The 16,553-nt window shown below is 40.2% G+C and overlaps 2 protein-coding genes across 2 annotated transcripts; both read right to left on the bottom strand.

The window, feature by feature from the left end:
- Window positions 1–10,924: 10,924 nt before the first annotated feature.
- On the bottom strand, window positions 10,925–12,792 carry LOC138871362 (uncharacterized). Its single transcript, XM_070149234.1, has 4 exons — window positions 12,625–12,792; window positions 11,715–12,570; window positions 11,209–11,354; window positions 10,925–11,020 (listed from the first exon to the last, which is right to left on the bottom strand). Exons 1-4 carry the CDS (start codon window positions 12,790–12,792, stop codon window positions 10,925–10,927), a joined length of 1,266 nt encoding a protein of 421 aa, XP_070005335.1.
- A 167-nt stretch (window positions 12,793–12,959) lies between these two features.
- On the bottom strand, window positions 12,960–13,468 carry LOC138871361 (uncharacterized). The gene is made up of 2 exons (XM_070149233.1): window positions 13,292–13,468; window positions 12,960–13,235 (listed from the first exon to the last, which is right to left on the bottom strand). Exons 1-2 carry the CDS (start codon window positions 13,466–13,468, stop codon window positions 12,960–12,962), a joined length of 453 nt encoding a protein of 150 aa, XP_070005334.1.
- Window positions 13,469–16,553: the final 3,085 nt, after the last annotated feature.

Raw genomic sequence — 16,553 nt, 5'->3', positions numbered from 1 at the left:
GGTCAATTTGGTGCAGCCCGCGGTAGCTGAAATCTGAGGGGTACCCTATAAATATGAGGTTTTGAGTTTTATTTAATATTTTGACCTCTAGAGCTCGGATTTTGGCGATTTTTCGAAGGTTTTTCAAGAAATTCATCGGGGCAAGTGATTTTAACTCAGATTTGGCTAGTACATGAATCTATCACTGAATTCATCATTTAATTCGTGATTTGGGATGGAATTTGGGAAGAAAATCGTAAAAATTTTCAAAAATGTAAAATGATGATTTGAAGGACCAAATGGTATCGAACTTGGATAATTTTGGTATGGTTAGACTCGTGAGGGTATGAGGATTCTGAAAATGTAAATTTTACCCAATTTTGAGACGTGGGCCCGAGGCTCGGGTTTTGCTAATTTCGAGATTTTTGATATTTTTCGAATGTTTTTGCTTGGGCTTTGTTCCCTTAGCATATTGTGACGTATTCGTTCTGATTTTGGATAGATTCGACACGCGTGGAGGCCAATTCGAGGGGCAAAGGCGTCACGAGCTAGAGAATTAGCTAGTTCGAGGTGAGTAATGGTTGTAAATGATGTCCTGAGGATTTGAAACCCCGGATTGCACATCGTAGTGCTATATTGAGGCAAGATACGCGCTGGATGATGAGCGTGGGGTCTCTCACTACTGAGGATTGTGACTTGGTCCATCCCGATTGATGATTTTACCGAATATTTGACTAAAATTCATTTGTTATCATCATGATTTGGGCTGATTGCCATATTTGGGTTTCGTGCCAACTATTTGAACCCTTCGGGGATTTTTATCACTGTTTCCTCACTGCTTGACTTATTATTTGAACTCAGTCCTGTTGATATCTACTGTTTTACAAATTCAGCCACTTTTACTCAGATTTGAAACTTAAATGATATTTCTACATCATGTTTTGGGCTGAGAACTAATGTTTTACTAATGCCCAAGGGGCTTGTGATGATTTTGGACTGAGTGAGGCCGAGGGCCATATGTGAGGATATGCTGAGTGATATGAGGCCGAGGGCCTGAGATACCTTATATGCCACGAGGTGGCTTGAGTGATGTGAGGCCGAGTGCCGAGTGATGATGCCACGAGGTGGCTTGATATAGCGCTTGGGCCGTAAGGGGCCCCTCCAGAGTCTGCATACCCACAGTGAGCGCGGGTACCCATTGTTCTGAGTGATTGATGCTATGCCCGAGGGGCTGATATGAGTGATTGTGAGGTAGCCCGAGGGGCTGATACTATTTTGAGAGTGACCCCGAGGGGCTGATACTGTTCTGAGTGATTGATACTGAGCCCGAGGGGCTGATACTATGCTGAGCGATTGATACTGTGCCCGAGGGGCGGATTTCTACTTGTTATTTACCTGTTAAATTACAGGTTTTACTTGTTTTAAAAGGAATATCATTTGATTTCTTCATTGATTTACTGCTTTAAGTGATTTTTACTGCTTGATATGGAATTGCTTTGTGCCTTTACGTGTTTTCATACTTTCAGCCATTATTTATAATTATTACTCACTGAGTCGGAGTACTCACATTACTCCATGCATCGTGTGTGCAGATTCAGATATAGCAGAGTCCGCACCTGAGCGCTGATTCCTTCCAGGCTAGGCAGTGATTTGGAGTTACGAGGTAGTTGTTGACGTACGCAACCCCTTGTCTCTCTTATCCTCTATCATTTATGTTTTCTTCAGACTGTTGTATCGAACCGTACTTTGTAGACCTATAGCAGATTCTGTAGTAGCTCATGACTTGTGACACCCCGGTTTGGGATGTGTCGGGATGGTTTCCACTGTTGTTACCATTAAAGTTTTTGCAACCTATGGATAGTATATTATGTTTATTTTTGTTTATGATAATTAACTGCTTAAAGAGGTGTCCCGTTTTGGTGTGGCTGGCCTTGTCTTCACGAGAGGCGCCATCACGACTTGGTTCAGGAATTGGGTCGTGACAAGTTGGTATCAGAGCCTAGGTTACATAGGTCTCACGAGTCATGAGCAGGTTTAGTAGAGTCTCGCGGATCGGTACGGAGACGTCTGTTTTTATCCTCGAGAGGCTGCAAAACCTTTAGGAAAACTTTGCATTCTTGAATTCTTATCGTGCGTCCTTGATTCAGCTTAAAAAGTAACTCTTGAAATTCCTTCCACGCGTTCGTATGTGCGCATGAGCGCTTAGTATCAGATATGCCTTGATGGCTTGTGATTCCCTGATCGAGGGGCGAGATATGATCTCTGTGAGTTTGATGTTGAGCCAGTCTAGAGGACTTGAGGCAGGATCTTTGCCTATGGCTTGAGCACCGAGGTGTTGATTGTGTGAGCAAGTGTTTTGAACTTATATGTGCGGTATTGTCCCTATTAGTAGAAGTGATGGCTGACAACTATGTGATGAGTATGTTGGTACTGCGAGAGGTATCTATATGACTTGGAAGTGACGATGAAGGTCTGATGGATATAGATGAACTATTAAGTGTTTGATTTCCATTCTGGTTGGATGTGTAGCCCCGAGTTATGGGCTCGTGAAGAATCTTTTGATGTCTCCTAGTTGGAGTGAAGTAAATTTCATGTTGCGGTATGAGTTCAGACTCAGGAAGATTTAGTGACTGTATAATGTGTATGACGGTGGAAGGTATACAGAAATATTATATTGAGGCGAAGCAGACGGGTTGTCTCTTGCGGTGTTCTGAGATTGTGTGATCCTTATGCTGTCTGTTAGAAGATCTCATTCACAAGTGGAACATATGTGTTGAAATTTAAATTTGGGTCACTTAATAGAGTGGGCTTAACTGTTACGAGAGTGAATGCAAGATTTGCATAGAGTTAAAGTACCCGATGGTCGGTGTTTCAAGAGCTTATGAAGGACTGAGTCTAATCTCACTATGGTATTATGGAAACAATAAAGTATACGCGTTATAAGTTATGGTGCGTGTTTTGATCTATGGCTTTGAGCCAAGTGGGGGAGTCCACTATTGAATAGTTGATTGCACGGTTATATGCTCTAATGGTTCCAGTTTGAGGCGTATTTGTGAATCAGTTATGGCTCGAGTAAAGGAAATTTCAATAAAGGTTATGTTATGCCTTATGGGTGTACGAGAATCATGGAATGACTTGAGTTGTGGTTGGTAAGGAATGCTCGGTGCATAGGGCAGGAAGTTGCTTGGTTATATTGAAATGAGGTCACATTCTGCAGTATCGGAGCGCAAATGAAGCACAGGTTGTTCGGTTCGTTTAATCAATCTAACTGCGGTTTGAGTAGAGTGGATGCCTCTAGAGAATGGTCCTATTGTGTTCAAATTTTACATGCAATAATTGGAGGCTTTCAAGTTGTACTTATGGATAGAAACTGAGTTTTTCTTGGAAGACGTCAAGACTTGTGGTGTTTTCTATATTAATTGTGGGATTCTATGTATTAATATTAGGAGGTAACGGATTTAGATCCGTAGGAAGTTCTTCAGAGCGAAGTATTTCGAATGTAGTGCTTTTTGGAATATTTGAGAGAGTAGCCAGCGGCTTATGGTTCTTAGACAGTGTGGTTTTATGCTTGAATCTTGTGTAGTAAGCCTGGGTTGAAGAATTATGGTGCTATAGCAAGAGGGAATTGCAAGTTGAAGATGAATCAGAAGGAAGTTTAGATAGATGGAGCAGCTTGATAGTAGGCCGGATCAGTATGGTAAGGATATGATTAACTCCTTGTGTGTGTTCGAGGTAATGAGTTCTTACATGTATTTTGCAGTAATGCTCTTGGGTTTTGATTACTTGCTTAGCTTGGTCTAGTAGAAGGATCAGTTGAATTTGTGCAAATGGAATTTGGAGAGTCCTTGAAGATTTCTACTGCGGTTTGGAGATGTATATTTTCTATAGGCATGTAGAGCATGTGATGTATAGTGATTTTTCTTCGTGATGGGATCAATGGAAAGTTTATGACTAGTTGTGTACATAGATGTCTGTGGCTCGGAAGGGAGATGAAGTTCTCATGTTATACTAGGATGGTATGGTATGCGCGATATGTAGTGGAGGATTGAGATTAGTGTGTGTAAGGTTCAGTTCAGTTCTGGAAGGGAGTTCATAAAACTCTTAGGCAGCGGGTAGTTTCAGATAATTAGAGAAATGAACGTCAGATGGTTTGAGAAGGGATCTTCAGATGATTAAGGAAATGATTTGACGAGATTATATGTTTCAGAAAAATAAAAGCAATGTGATTAAGTTGATGGCACTTCGGTAGTAGTGCGACACTTTCGGGCTAGATCGACTACTGATATTCGAGTTTGCTTGGTGGCATAGAAGAATTTTAGAGTATCTCTGGTGATGTGACTGGGTATTAGAGGTGTGGCATGTATTCAGACGGTGAAGTTGGGATCGGATTCGGTGGTTCATGTGCCATCTGGATTTGGAGACGGAAGTTCTTATATTCAGGTTATGTGTGGTTGTAGATCGTGTATATCGGCACTGTTTAGTGACTATCGGGGTTTGGGGACCCGAACGGATATTTTGTTACTTGGTAGATTAGATCTTAGACATGATATGAGGTTCAGACTGGTTGTCTCCGTGTTGTGTTATTCTGGGCTATTGTGCTAAGGCCGCACTGTTGGCTATGCCGGAAAATGCCATGAATTGAGTGGCGATGCTCGATGGATCATGTCCTATTAGAGAGATTTTTACATTTCGAAGGCCCAGCGGACGGCTGGGAAGGATTTGCCTTTCTTAATTGGGCTCTTGTAATGGGAGCCAGTGCCGAGGCTCCTCATATTAATTCAGTTCCGGTGGTGAGGGACTTTTCGGATGTGTTTCTTGTGGCCGGGCATATCGCCAGGCAAGGTTGTTGATTTTTGTATTGATTCGATGCCGAGTACATATCGTATGGCATCGACAGAGTTAAGGGAGTTGTAGAGCAGCTCTAGGATTTTCGTGATAAGGAGTTCGTTGGCAGGCCAACACGGATGCGTGTTCTAATTTGAGTCGGCTTGGTTGGCTCCGAATTGTATTGCTGAGGGATGTGTTGATTCGATTGTTATTGAGCTTATTAGTAATCTGGGGAGATCTATGAGTTATCTTTCTGTGTTGCAAGGTGTTGTGATTCGTTGACTATAGGCACTTATGGTACGCTTCGATTAGAGTTTCATAGTGGAAGTCGAGCAGGAAGAGAAATTTGGTATTACTCGGTGAATGGTGTATTGGTTATGTCCTATCGGGTTTGTGTGATGTAGGTTATTTGCTCCACTATGGGTATGATGATTTTTTTTGGTTCTAGACATCAAATTGTACGTGGTTATCGATTTCGAGCATAGTGACTTGAGGTGGTCCATATAGAGCAGTGTTGGATAGGATCACACATCGCAGCGAGGTTATGTGGAGGTATGATCTTGCGGGTTAGATTCGTGTGTTACTTTCCTACGATGCGAGTAGGGTTCTCAGCCTTGTGTTGTGGCGGTACTAGTGAGCTTGAAGTACTCTTTCATTTGAGTCATTTTCATGATTGGAGGTATGTTCGAATTGTTGCTTATTGGTGCGCGTATTATGCAAGTTGTGGCTTAGGCCTATATTAAGGTGCCATGTCACTAGAGTGGTGTGTTGGATTAGAGGAGATCGTTGGGATCATTAATGAATATGAACGGGTTCGATTTTAGCATATTGGAAGGATAATATCGAGCTTCAGCTCAGAAATTTGTTGTGGTATTTGCCAAAGGAAGAGTGTCCTCTTGAATGGTTAATCTGGGAAATGGTTATGGCTTACCGCGTGTTTTAGTGATCATTGGTAGTATAGGAAGGTGTTGGGGTGAGACTCTAGTTGATAAGAGTTTTTCTATTGGTGTTCTGGTGTTGTGTGCAGCTGCTATAATTAGAAGTTATCACTACGAGTGTTTGAGTTATGTGTCATATCAAGTGATTGCACCTGAGATTGCAAGTATGGGTGATTACAGCTTGTTCGGGCTAATTATGAAAATAGATGTGAGATTCTGATCGTATCGATAACTTTAGAAGTGGAAATGTGGTTCTATGGTTTATGGGATTTGGACTGTAAAATTTTTAGTTACAATGTGTTATCAGACCTATATGAGATAGGGTGACGTGGGATCACCCCCAAGCATATGCATGGTAAAGTTATTCTGCTATTAGTTGGCTTCTAGAACAACTCTGGGCACATTCGAGGATGAACGTGTGTTTAAGTGGGGGAGGATGTAACGACCCGACCAGTCGTTTTAAACTTTTGCACTTTGATCGCCAGTCTTCGGGCATGACTTGCCCCGTGTATACATTATGCCTTATGTAAATCGTTGGTTTTGGTTTTCAGGATAATCGAAATGAATTTGGAAGAACAGTTCTCAGTTTGAAGCCATAAATTTGAAAGGTTTGACCAAAATTTGACTTATGTGTATTTGATCTCGGATGGGAATTTTTATGATTTGGTTAGCTCCGTTAGGTGATTTGGGACTTAGGAGCGTGATCAGAATGCATTTTGGAAGTCCGTGGAAGGTTTAGGGTTGGATTGGCAAAATTGAGATTTCGGCGATTTCCGGTTGATAGGTGAGATTTTGATATAAAGGTTGGAATGGAATTGCGAGAGTTGCAGTAGCTTCGCTGTGTCATTTGGGATGTGTGTGCAAAATTTCAGGTCATTCGGACAAGATTTGATAGACCTTTTGATCGAAAGCATAATTTAAGAGTTCTTGGGGTTCTTAGGCTTGAATCCTATGTTAAATTGGTGATTTGATGTTGTTGTAAGCATTCCGAAGTATTGAACAAGTTTGAGCGATGTCATGGGATGTGTTGGTACAATTAGTTTGAAGTTTCGGGGATCCCGGGTAGGTTCCGGGATGTTTTAGGCCGAAAATCATAGTTGTAGCAGGTCCAGGAGGGTTGCAGGCCCCAGAACTCACCCACGCGGTCCGCACAAAAATGAGTGCACCCGCGGTGAGTGCTTTGTGGACCGCACAAAAGCGGTCGCGGCCGTGGTAGGCATCGCGCGGACCGCACAAAAGTGGGCGCGGCCGCGGTGAAGAACCTTCCCGCTGGTCCAACTTCGGAAGCTCATATCTTTTGATATACAAGGAATTTTGAAGTGATTCAAAAACTAACGTTGTAGCCCTTCGTGTCTAGTTTTCAGAAAGATAACGATATCGTAATTTGGACATCTATAGCAAAAGTTATGGCAAAAATACTAAATCCTGTCACTGCAGAGGAAGGCCTGTGCGGCTGCGGTTGTGTTTGCGCGGACCGCACTGGCTTGCGCGGACCGCGGTCGATTTGGTGCGGCCCGTGGTAGCTGAAATCTGAGGGGTACCCTATAAATACGAGGTTTTGGGTTTTATTTAATATTTTGACCTAGAGAGCTCGAATTTTGGCGATTTTTCGAAGGTTTTTCAAGAAATTCATCGGTGTAAGTGATTTTAACTCAGATTTGGCTAGAATACATGAATCTATCACTGAATTCATCATTTAATTCGTGATCTGGGATGGAATTTGGGAAGAAAATTGTGAAACCTTTCAAAAATGTAAAATGATGATTTGAAGGACCAAATGGTATCAGAATTGGATAATTTTGGTATGGTTAGACTCGTGAGGGTATGAGGATTCTGAAAATGTAAATTTTACCCGTTTCTGAGACGTGAGCCCGGGGCTCTGGTTTTGCTAATTTTGGGATTTTTGATATTTTTCGAATGTTTTTGCTTGGGCTTTGTTCCCTTAGCATATTGTGACGTATTCGTTCTGATTTTGGATAGATTCGATGCGCGTGGAGGCCAATTCGAGGGGCAATGGCGTCGCGAGCTAGAGAATAGCCAGTTCAAGGTGAGTAATGGTTGTAAATGATGTCCTGAGGGTTTGAAACCCCGGATTGCACATCGTAGTGCTATATTGAGGCAAGATACGCGCTGGATGATGAGCGTGGGGTCTTTCACTACTGGGGATTGTGACTTGGTCCATCCCGATTGATGATTTTACCGAATGTTTGACTGAAATTCATTTGTTATCATCATGATTTGGGCTGATTGCCATATTTGGGCTTCGTGCCAACTATTTGAACCCTTCGGGGATTTTTATCACTGTTTCCTCACTACTTGACTTATTATTTGAACTCAGTCCTGTTGATATCTACTGTTTTACAAACTCAGCCACTTTTACTTAGATTTAAAACTTCAATGATATTTCTACATCATGTTTTGGGCTTGAGAACTACTGTTTTACTAATGCCCAAGGGGCTTGTGATGATTTTGGACTGAGTGAGGCCGAGGGCCATATGTGAGGATATACTGAGTGATATGAGGCCGAGGGCCTGAGATACTTTATATGCCACGAGGTGGCTTGAGTGATGTGAAGCCGAGTGCCGAGTGATGATGCCACGAGGTGGCTTGATATAGCGATTGGGCCGTAAGGGGCCCTCCGAAGTCTGCACACCCACAGTGAGCGCGGGTACCCATTGTTCTGAGTGATTGATGCTATGCCCGAGGGGCTGATATGAGTGATTGTAAGGTAACCCGAGGGGCTGATACTATTTTGAGAGTAACCCCGAGGGGCTGATACTATTCTGAGTGATTGATACTGAGCCCGAGGGGCTGATACTATGCTGAGCGATTGATACTGTGCCCGAGGGGCGGATTTCTACTTGTTATTTACCTGTTAAATTACAGGTTTTACTTGTTTTAAAAGGAATATCATTTGATTTCTTCATTGATTTACTGCTTTAAGTGATTTTTACTGCTTGATATGGAATTGCTTTGTGCCTTTACGTGTTTTCATACTTTCAGCCATTATTTATAATTATTACTCACTGAGTCGGAGTACTCACATTACTCCATGCATCGTGTGTGCAGATTCAGATATAGCAGAGTCCGCACCTGAGCGCTGATTCCTTCCAGGCTAGGCAGTGATTTGGAGTTACGAGGTAGCTGTTGACATCCGCAACCCCTTGTCTATCTTATCCTCTATCATTTATGTTTTCTTCAGACTGTTGTATCGAATTCCGTAATTTGTAGACCTATAGCAGATTCTATAGTAGCTCATGACTTGTGATACCCCGGTTTGGGATGTGTCGGGATGGTTTCCACTGTTGTTACCGTTAAAGTTTTCGCAACCTATGGATAGTATATTATGTTTATTTCTGTTTATGATAATTAACTGCTTAAAGAGGTGTCCCTTTTTGGTCTGGCTGGCCTTGTCTTCACAAGAGGCGCCATCACGACTGGGTTCGGGATTTGGGTCGTGACACTTCCCCGTTTCTTTAGGAACAAGGTGTTGTCAATTTTCCTTCTTTTAAAGCCATTTTCTAAGAGGAACTTTGACAACCTTTCATACCAAGCTCGAGGAGCCTGCTTCAACCCATACAATGCTTTGTCCAGTTTAAACATATATTCAGGGTGTTCATGACATTCAAACCCTAGAGGTTGCTTCACATAGACCTCTTCCTTAAGAAGTCCATCAGAAATGCACTTTTGACATCCATTTGAAATGAGGTGAATTCCATATGAGATGCAAAAACGATTAGGATTCTAATAGCTTCCATGCGAGCGACTGGAGAAATGTTTCATCATAATCAATTCCTTCCTCCTGATTGTAGCCTTGAACCATTAGCCTAGCCTTGTTCCTTGTAGTGTTTCCATGTTCATAAAGCTTGTTCCTAAATACCTACCTGGTTCCTATAATTGTTCGATCTGAGGGTCTAGGTACCAGGTGCTAGACATTGTTCCTTTCAAACTGATGCAACTCGTCGTAATCCAGTCTGTATCTTTCAGGGCTTCTTTGATATTTTTGGGTTCTATTTGGGAGAGGAAGGTTGAGAAGGCAAGTGAATTTCTGGATTTTGACCTAGTTTGTACTCCAGAATCTAAGGGAGTAATTATGTTGTCAAGAGGATGAGAACTTTTGTGTTTCCAGTTAGACATTTGAGGTTCATTTGTAAAGGAGGTAGGTATATTTAACTGGTTCTCTTGTGTTCTTCTCTTAGGTACTAGTGGAGTGCCCTGGACTGCATCAGCCGCTCTTTCTTCAGCTTCAGTGGTTGTAATTAAGGTACCTGGTTCCATTGAAGATGAGGCAGCATTGTCTTAATTTGGCTCTTTCACTTGGCTCATCATATCTGCCTTTCTATTTGTCATGTCAATGACTTCACCAGGAACCAGTAGGGGCCCTTCATCTTGATCATCTTCAGCATTTTTCTTATAGGAAGGATATGACTCATCAAAAATAACATGAACACTTTCCTCAACACATTGAGTTCGCTTGTTATATATCTTGTAAGCTTTGCTTTGAGAAGAATGGCCTAGAAATATTCCTTCATTACTCTTGGCATCAAATTTACCAAGCTGATCCTTTCCATTATTGAGAATATAACATTTGCACCCAAATGTTTTTAGGTGAGTCAGCTTGGGTTTCCTTCCATTCAGCAGCTCATAGGGGGTTTTGTTCAGGAGAGATCTGATCATGCACCTGTTCACTAAGTAGCAGGCAGTGTTGACTGCTTCAGCCCAAAAGTTCTTTGCAATTCCGCTGTCGATCAGCATTGTTCTTGCCATTTCTTTAAGAGTTCTATTCTTCATTTCCACTACTCCATTTTTCTGGGGGGTTCTTGGAGCTAAGAAGTTGTGAGTAATGCCATTTTCATTATAGAACTCATCAAATTTGGCATTGTCAAATTCTGTTCCATGATCTGATCTGATACATGCGACTCTAGACTCCATCTTCACCTGAATTTTCTTCACAAAAGCCACAAACACCTCAAAGGTTTCATCTTTAGTTCTAAGAAACAGAGTCCATGTGAATCTGGAGTAGTCATCCACTATCACAAAAAATGTATCTTTTTCCTCCCCTGCTTTGCACTCTCATAGGCCCACATAAATACATATGCAGAAGATCGAGTGGCTTTGATGTGATTACATCCCTTTTAGACTTAAAAGAGGACTTCACATGCTTTCCTCTAGCACATGCATCACAAACTTTCTGTACCTTGAACATGGGCAGACCATGGACCAGGTCCTTCTGAATTAGTTTGTTCAGAAGAGAGAAGCTTGCGTGCCCCAATCTTCTGTGCCAGAGTTCAACATCATCATCAACAGATTTCAGACAACTCAGATCACCACTTTGTAAGGACTCAAAATCAGCAACATAGATGTTCTTGTATCTCTTGGCCACAAGTACCACTTCACCAGTTACCAGATTAGTAACTGTACATATTTTGGACAAGAACTCCACCTTGTTTCCTTTATCACAGACCTGAGAGACACTCAAGAGATTGTACTTAAGACCATTGACATAGTACACATTCTCAATATAGTGAGTGAGTGATTTTCCGACTTTTCCAACTCCAAGAATATACCCCTTTTTCCCATTGCCAAAAGATACACTCCCTCCTTGCAGGGCTTTTAGTGAAAGAAAGTCCATGGTGTTCCCAGTCATGTGCTTTGAACATCCACTATCCATGAACTATTGTTGACTGCTTCCTTTCACTGTTCCCTGCACAAGGAAATCAAGAGTTAATTTTAGGAACCCAAGCAAGTTTGGGTCCCTTGTAGTAGGCAAGAGGATGAATAAGAGCTCTCTTAGTCCATGCAGGTCATATGCATTTTTTGTGGGTGGAACCTGGTCCCTTTTTAGTAGTTATATTTTCAGCAAACACTTTGTTTTTTTGAATGGACTGGATCCTAGCTTGGCAATTTTCCTTGAAATGCTCATTGTTCCCACAGTGGGTACACAACCAGTTATCTGGTACAGTCACATACTTGCTATGGGGGTTGTAAGGGGTTTTCTCCCTTGGAACCCTATCCCATGTCTGTTTTCACCATTATTAACGTACATGGTAGTGATAACTTTTGAGGACCAGGTCCACTTTAGGGACTTTTCAAGATCATTTTTTACTCTTTCCGGTTCAGTTTGGAGATGCTTGTTTTTCTCAGTTTCAACACACAACCTAGTTCTCACAGCTTTCAACTCATTTTCAAGCCTAATGTGTTCCTCAATGGCTACCTCTTTTCCTTTTCCAGTATTTTCGGGTTTAGACTCAGTTCCTAGTTTCTCTATTGTTTCCATCAGGTATGCAACTACTACCAAGAGATCATCTCTTTCTTCCTCAATCTCATTCACTCTTTTCACTAAGGCCTCATTTTCTTTTATGAAATTCTCAATAGTTTCCTTATGATCAACAACTACAACCACTAAGTCATCTCTTTCATGCTCTATGTTGGCAATTTTTTCGGTTAAGACACATTTTTCTTTCTCCAATTCACAAATGGTTTCCTTTAGATCAACTACACATACTACCAGATCATCTCTGATTTGTTCAACTTCCCCTAGTTCTAAGGTTAAGGCATCCTTATCATCCACAAGACTATGATAGGCATCAATCAGAACAATAACTAAAGACATAAGTTTCTTAGGAGAGTAGGATTTCAGATTTCTCTGAACATCCCTAAAATTTACCTCATTGTTGTCATCATCTCCATCATCATCTAATTGGTCCATCAAAGTAAAAGTTGAATCATATTCATCTTCCTCGCTTTCAACTGCCATCATGGAGCTGTCACCAGCATCAATTTCATCTTCAGACTCACTAGAGGAGTCTCCCCATGCTGCAAGAGCCTATTTCACCACATTGTCAGCAGATCTCTTCCTTTTGAAGTCCTTGTCAGGAACCGGGTTCCTCTTAGTTGCTTTCTCAGGATTGTACTTGGGGAACTCTTGCTTCAGGAGAGGACAATCTTTGATGAAGTGCCCAGCCCTTCCACACTTATGGCAGAGATCATAGTTCTTTGGTTTTCTAGAGCTGCCCCTTTTCAGCATTCCTCCATTTTTTCTGACCATCTTCTGAAATATTTTGGTTAAGTAAGCCATGTCACTGTCTTCCTCACTTGAGTCATTGCTATCAGCTTTGAGAACCAGGTTCTTTTCTTTCTTTGGTTCTCTTCTTTCATTGTCTATCTTCCTCTTCATCTCGTAGGTCTTCAAATTTCCAATCAGCTCATCTATGGTCAGCTCCTGCAGGTCCTTTGCTTCAGTAATAGCATTAACCTTGCTTTCCCAAGAGCTAGGCAAGATACTGAGAATTTCCTCACTAGCTTGTTTCTAGGAATGGTTTCACCAAGTGAGTGCAACTCATTTATGATGGAGGTAAATCTTGTGTGCATATCTTGAATAGATTCATCGTCCTTCATCCTAAAGAGTTCATACTCTATAGTGAGCATATCAACCTTAGATTGTTTTACTTGAGTGGTTCCCTCATAAGCTTGCAAAGCTTCCCATATCTCCTTAGCTACTCACAAACAGAGATTCTATTGTATTCATCAGGTCCTATTCTACATACCAAAATCTTCTTGGCACGAAAATTCTTCTCCACAGCTTTTCTATCTACATCGGTGTATTCTTTTCTGGTTTTTGGCATTGAGAATTGAGGTTCTTCAAGTACCTTTGTTGGGACGTAAGGACCATCACATATGACATCCCATAACTCAGAATCCCCAGCCATGATAAAATCATGCATTTTTGTCTTTCACCATCCATAGTATTGCCCATTGAACCCGGGTGGTCTGTATGTAGATTCACCTTCTTTAAAATTTGGTGGAACAGCCATATGGATCCTTCCTAGGTGTTAGCCTGATAGGAGGAGCCTGCTCTGATACCAAATGATAGTTTATACGAGTCCACAAAAATAGAGTACCTGGTCCTCTATGTGTTTTTACTGAGAATGCTACTGAAACAGTAAGTAAATGAGAAACGGGATTTTTACGTGAAAAAATCCCACACAAGGGGACAAAAAACCACGATCTACACTTGTAGGCTTTCAACTTCACTAACTTGTAAACACTCTATTACAAGCCACTTTGTAATGACTCTATTACAAAGACTTCAACTCAACTAACTTGTGATACTCTTACCACAAGTCACTTTGTCACTCACTAGTTACAAAGACTTCAATTTATGACTAACTCTAGTCACAACACAAACTCAGAAAGTTTATGGTTTTACAAAAGGGTTTCTAAGTAACGCTTATAGCTAAGCAATTTAGGAATTACAGAAGAACAATCACAAAGTTACAACTCAACTAAGGACAACAAAATACTAGATTTAGGAACTGGTCCGTAGTAGCGTTTAACTTTGTTCTTCAAGCTCTTGAGAATTGAGTTCACTGTTTTTAGAAGGCTTGAATGTTTGAGGTGAATTGTCAAGTGTTCAAGTGATGTTTTGATATAATTTTCTTGTTAATACACCTTGATGACATCACTTGAATGATGTAAGTACTTTAGTTGGTCAAAGGACAAGTGACCGCTGGAAACAGTGCAGTGCAGAAACAATGCAGGCAGTCACGTCGCTTTCCAGTTGTGTCCAATTGACTTCGTACTGCTATGAGAGAACCACAAGGGTATCAGGTCCTTGTTTGGTTCTCTATCTCCTGAAGCTATAGCAGTTCACATTTAGCTAGAATCCGTTGATTTGCAATGTAGCCCAAGTGTGTCAGGTTCCCTATCTGGTTCTTGACATTAAGTTTGTTAGATCATCAAAACATAAGGCAAAGACATTGAAAGCCCGTCAAATTTTATGGACAAACATTTTTGGGGAAAAATCGAAAAAAAGAATTTTTTTTTTATGAACAAACGGGTCCTTAGTTGACTTTTTTTCCGTCTAAATGTTCAAATTTATTCTATATATTTTTATTATCTATTCAATTGCTCTTTCCCTTTTTTAACTTTTTTTTGTATATTTCCTTTTTTCTCTCCATGGACATGATTTTATATTTTTTATTTAAAGTGAAATAGAAGTTCCATAATGAATGTATTAAATAAAGTTTATGGACCACACATTTCTTTTCTCCCTTAAAATGGACATGTGCAATTGTGCATGTTTCGTTGATCACGAGAAACAATTAACTATTGAAAAGTCAATGGTGGGTGCGCAAGCACATTAATAGCCTTTACAGTGAAGCTTTTAGAATCTAACTTATTTTGAAAAATATTTATTTTAAAATATTTTCGGTGAGAATTGAGAAGCAATATGTATGTGACTAATTAATTTGAAAATTATTTTTGAGTAGTAATTAGTATTTCGCCAAAACTTTTAAAAAGTCTTTTAAGTTTATTTTTCTCAAAAATACTTTTCAAAAAAGTGCTTTTTGGAAGAAATTATTTTTTCTAGTTTCTCAAAAACTGTTTTTGCTTCTACTTAAAAGCATTTTTTCCTTTTTAAGTTTGGTCAAACACTTTAACTTCGGAAAATAAATATTGGAAAAAAAATAGTATTTTTGGCCTGAAAAAAGCTTGACCAAACCGGCAATAATTGATTGCCAGTAGGAGTGGCAAACGGACGGGTGGGGTCGAATATGGTTCGGGTCAAAACGGGTAATGAAAAAATGGGTAAATTATCCGACCCGACCCATATTTAATACGGATAAAAAACGAGTTAACCGACGGATAATATGCGTAACCATATTATTCATTACTTCTTGTATATGATCATTTTTGGTAGAATTGTTAGTCTCCCTAACTTGAGGAACCCTCAATTTTGAGGCTTTACAAATATAAAAGTTAGTCCCATTGGTTATTCATTGGTTATCCATTTTCTAAATGGATAATATGGTTCTTATTCATATTTGACATGTTTTTAAAAAATTCATTATCCAACCCATTTTTTAGTGAATAATATGGGTGGTTAACTATTTTCTTTTATTCATTTTGCCCCCCCTAAATTTGCCACAAAGCCTCATGTTCTGTGGTCGCAATGCAATTCTAATTGAACCAAACCAACACTAGTTATACATATTCATTCATGATGCTTTTTGAGGGATTTTAGAGGCCAAACATAAGAATCGACAATCTTGTTTTTGTAGAGGCTTCCTCATTAAAGTCGGCTACACTTCACATATTCCTGGTGTGCACTTGAAATTGAATTTTCATAGTCATCCACATTTGTTTATTGTTTTAATCATGACGGTTAGTTAATTTTGAACCATATATGAAAGGGATAATTATCATCTCACATATAAATTTTTCTTATTCATCTTTTTGTTTGATTCTTGCTAAACAATTATTTACATGTGGAAACTTTTATATGTAATTCAGGTAAACTGAATTTGCATTTCATGTGCTTAACAAATAGAAGAAACTAAAACAGAAACATCGTTTATATTTGATTTGATTTGATTTATATATTTAGCAAGCGAGAGAGTTAATGTTTTTATCTTTTCGTTAAAAACCGAACCTAGAGCCGAGGGTCTCCTGGAAACAGCCTCTCTACCTTCCGGGGTAGGGGAAAGGTCTGCGTACATATTACCCTCCCCAGACCCCACTTGTGGGATTATACTGGGTCGTTGTTGTTGTTAAAAACCGAACCTAACCGAACAACATCCATAGCTTGTATTTTATTTACTCCATAAGTTTTGGGGAATGCCAGAAATAATAAATTCGAGCTCTAATTCATGTGTTAGAGTAGTGCCGTAGTGGCGTTGTGATTTCCATTAGTTGGAGATGGAAGATAGCATAGAGAAAGGTTAGCTAACTATAAAAAATAATTTTGCTTCCCGAGAGCCGATGATTTATAGAAAACACCCACCCTGTAAGTATGTGTAAACTTTA

Source organism: Nicotiana sylvestris, chromosome 6 (genome assembly GCF_000393655.2).
Source record: "Nicotiana sylvestris chromosome 6, ASM39365v2, whole genome shotgun sequence".
NCBI lineage: Eukaryota > Viridiplantae > Streptophyta > Magnoliopsida > Solanales > Solanaceae > Nicotiana > Nicotiana sylvestris.
Note: the sequence above shows the minus strand (reverse complement) of the source record. Positions and strands in the feature narration are given on the sequence as shown.

Bases quoted from the DNA above. Each gene is read 5' to 3' on its own strand.
- LOC138871362 (XM_070149234.1), bottom strand. From the start codon at position 12,792: ATGGTCAGAAAAAATGGAGGAATGCTGAAAAGGGGCAGCTCTAGAAAA. The intron at 11,355-11,714 runs GTATGTGACTGT...TTTCACTAAAAG, and splicing joins CCTTACAACCCCCATAGCAA to CCCTGCAAGGAGGGAGTGTA. The intron at 11,021-11,208 runs GTCTGTGATAAA...ACTCTGGCACAG, and splicing joins ATCTCTTGAGTGTCTCTCAG to AAGATTGGGGCACGCAAGCT.
- LOC138871361 (XM_070149233.1), bottom strand. From the start codon at position 13,468: ATGCATGATTTTATCATGGCTGGGGATTCTGAGTTATGGGATGTCATA. The intron at 13,236-13,291 runs GTATGTAGAATA...TGAGTAGCTAAG, and splicing joins TTCGTGCCAAGAAGATTTTG to GAGATATGGGAAGCTTTGCA.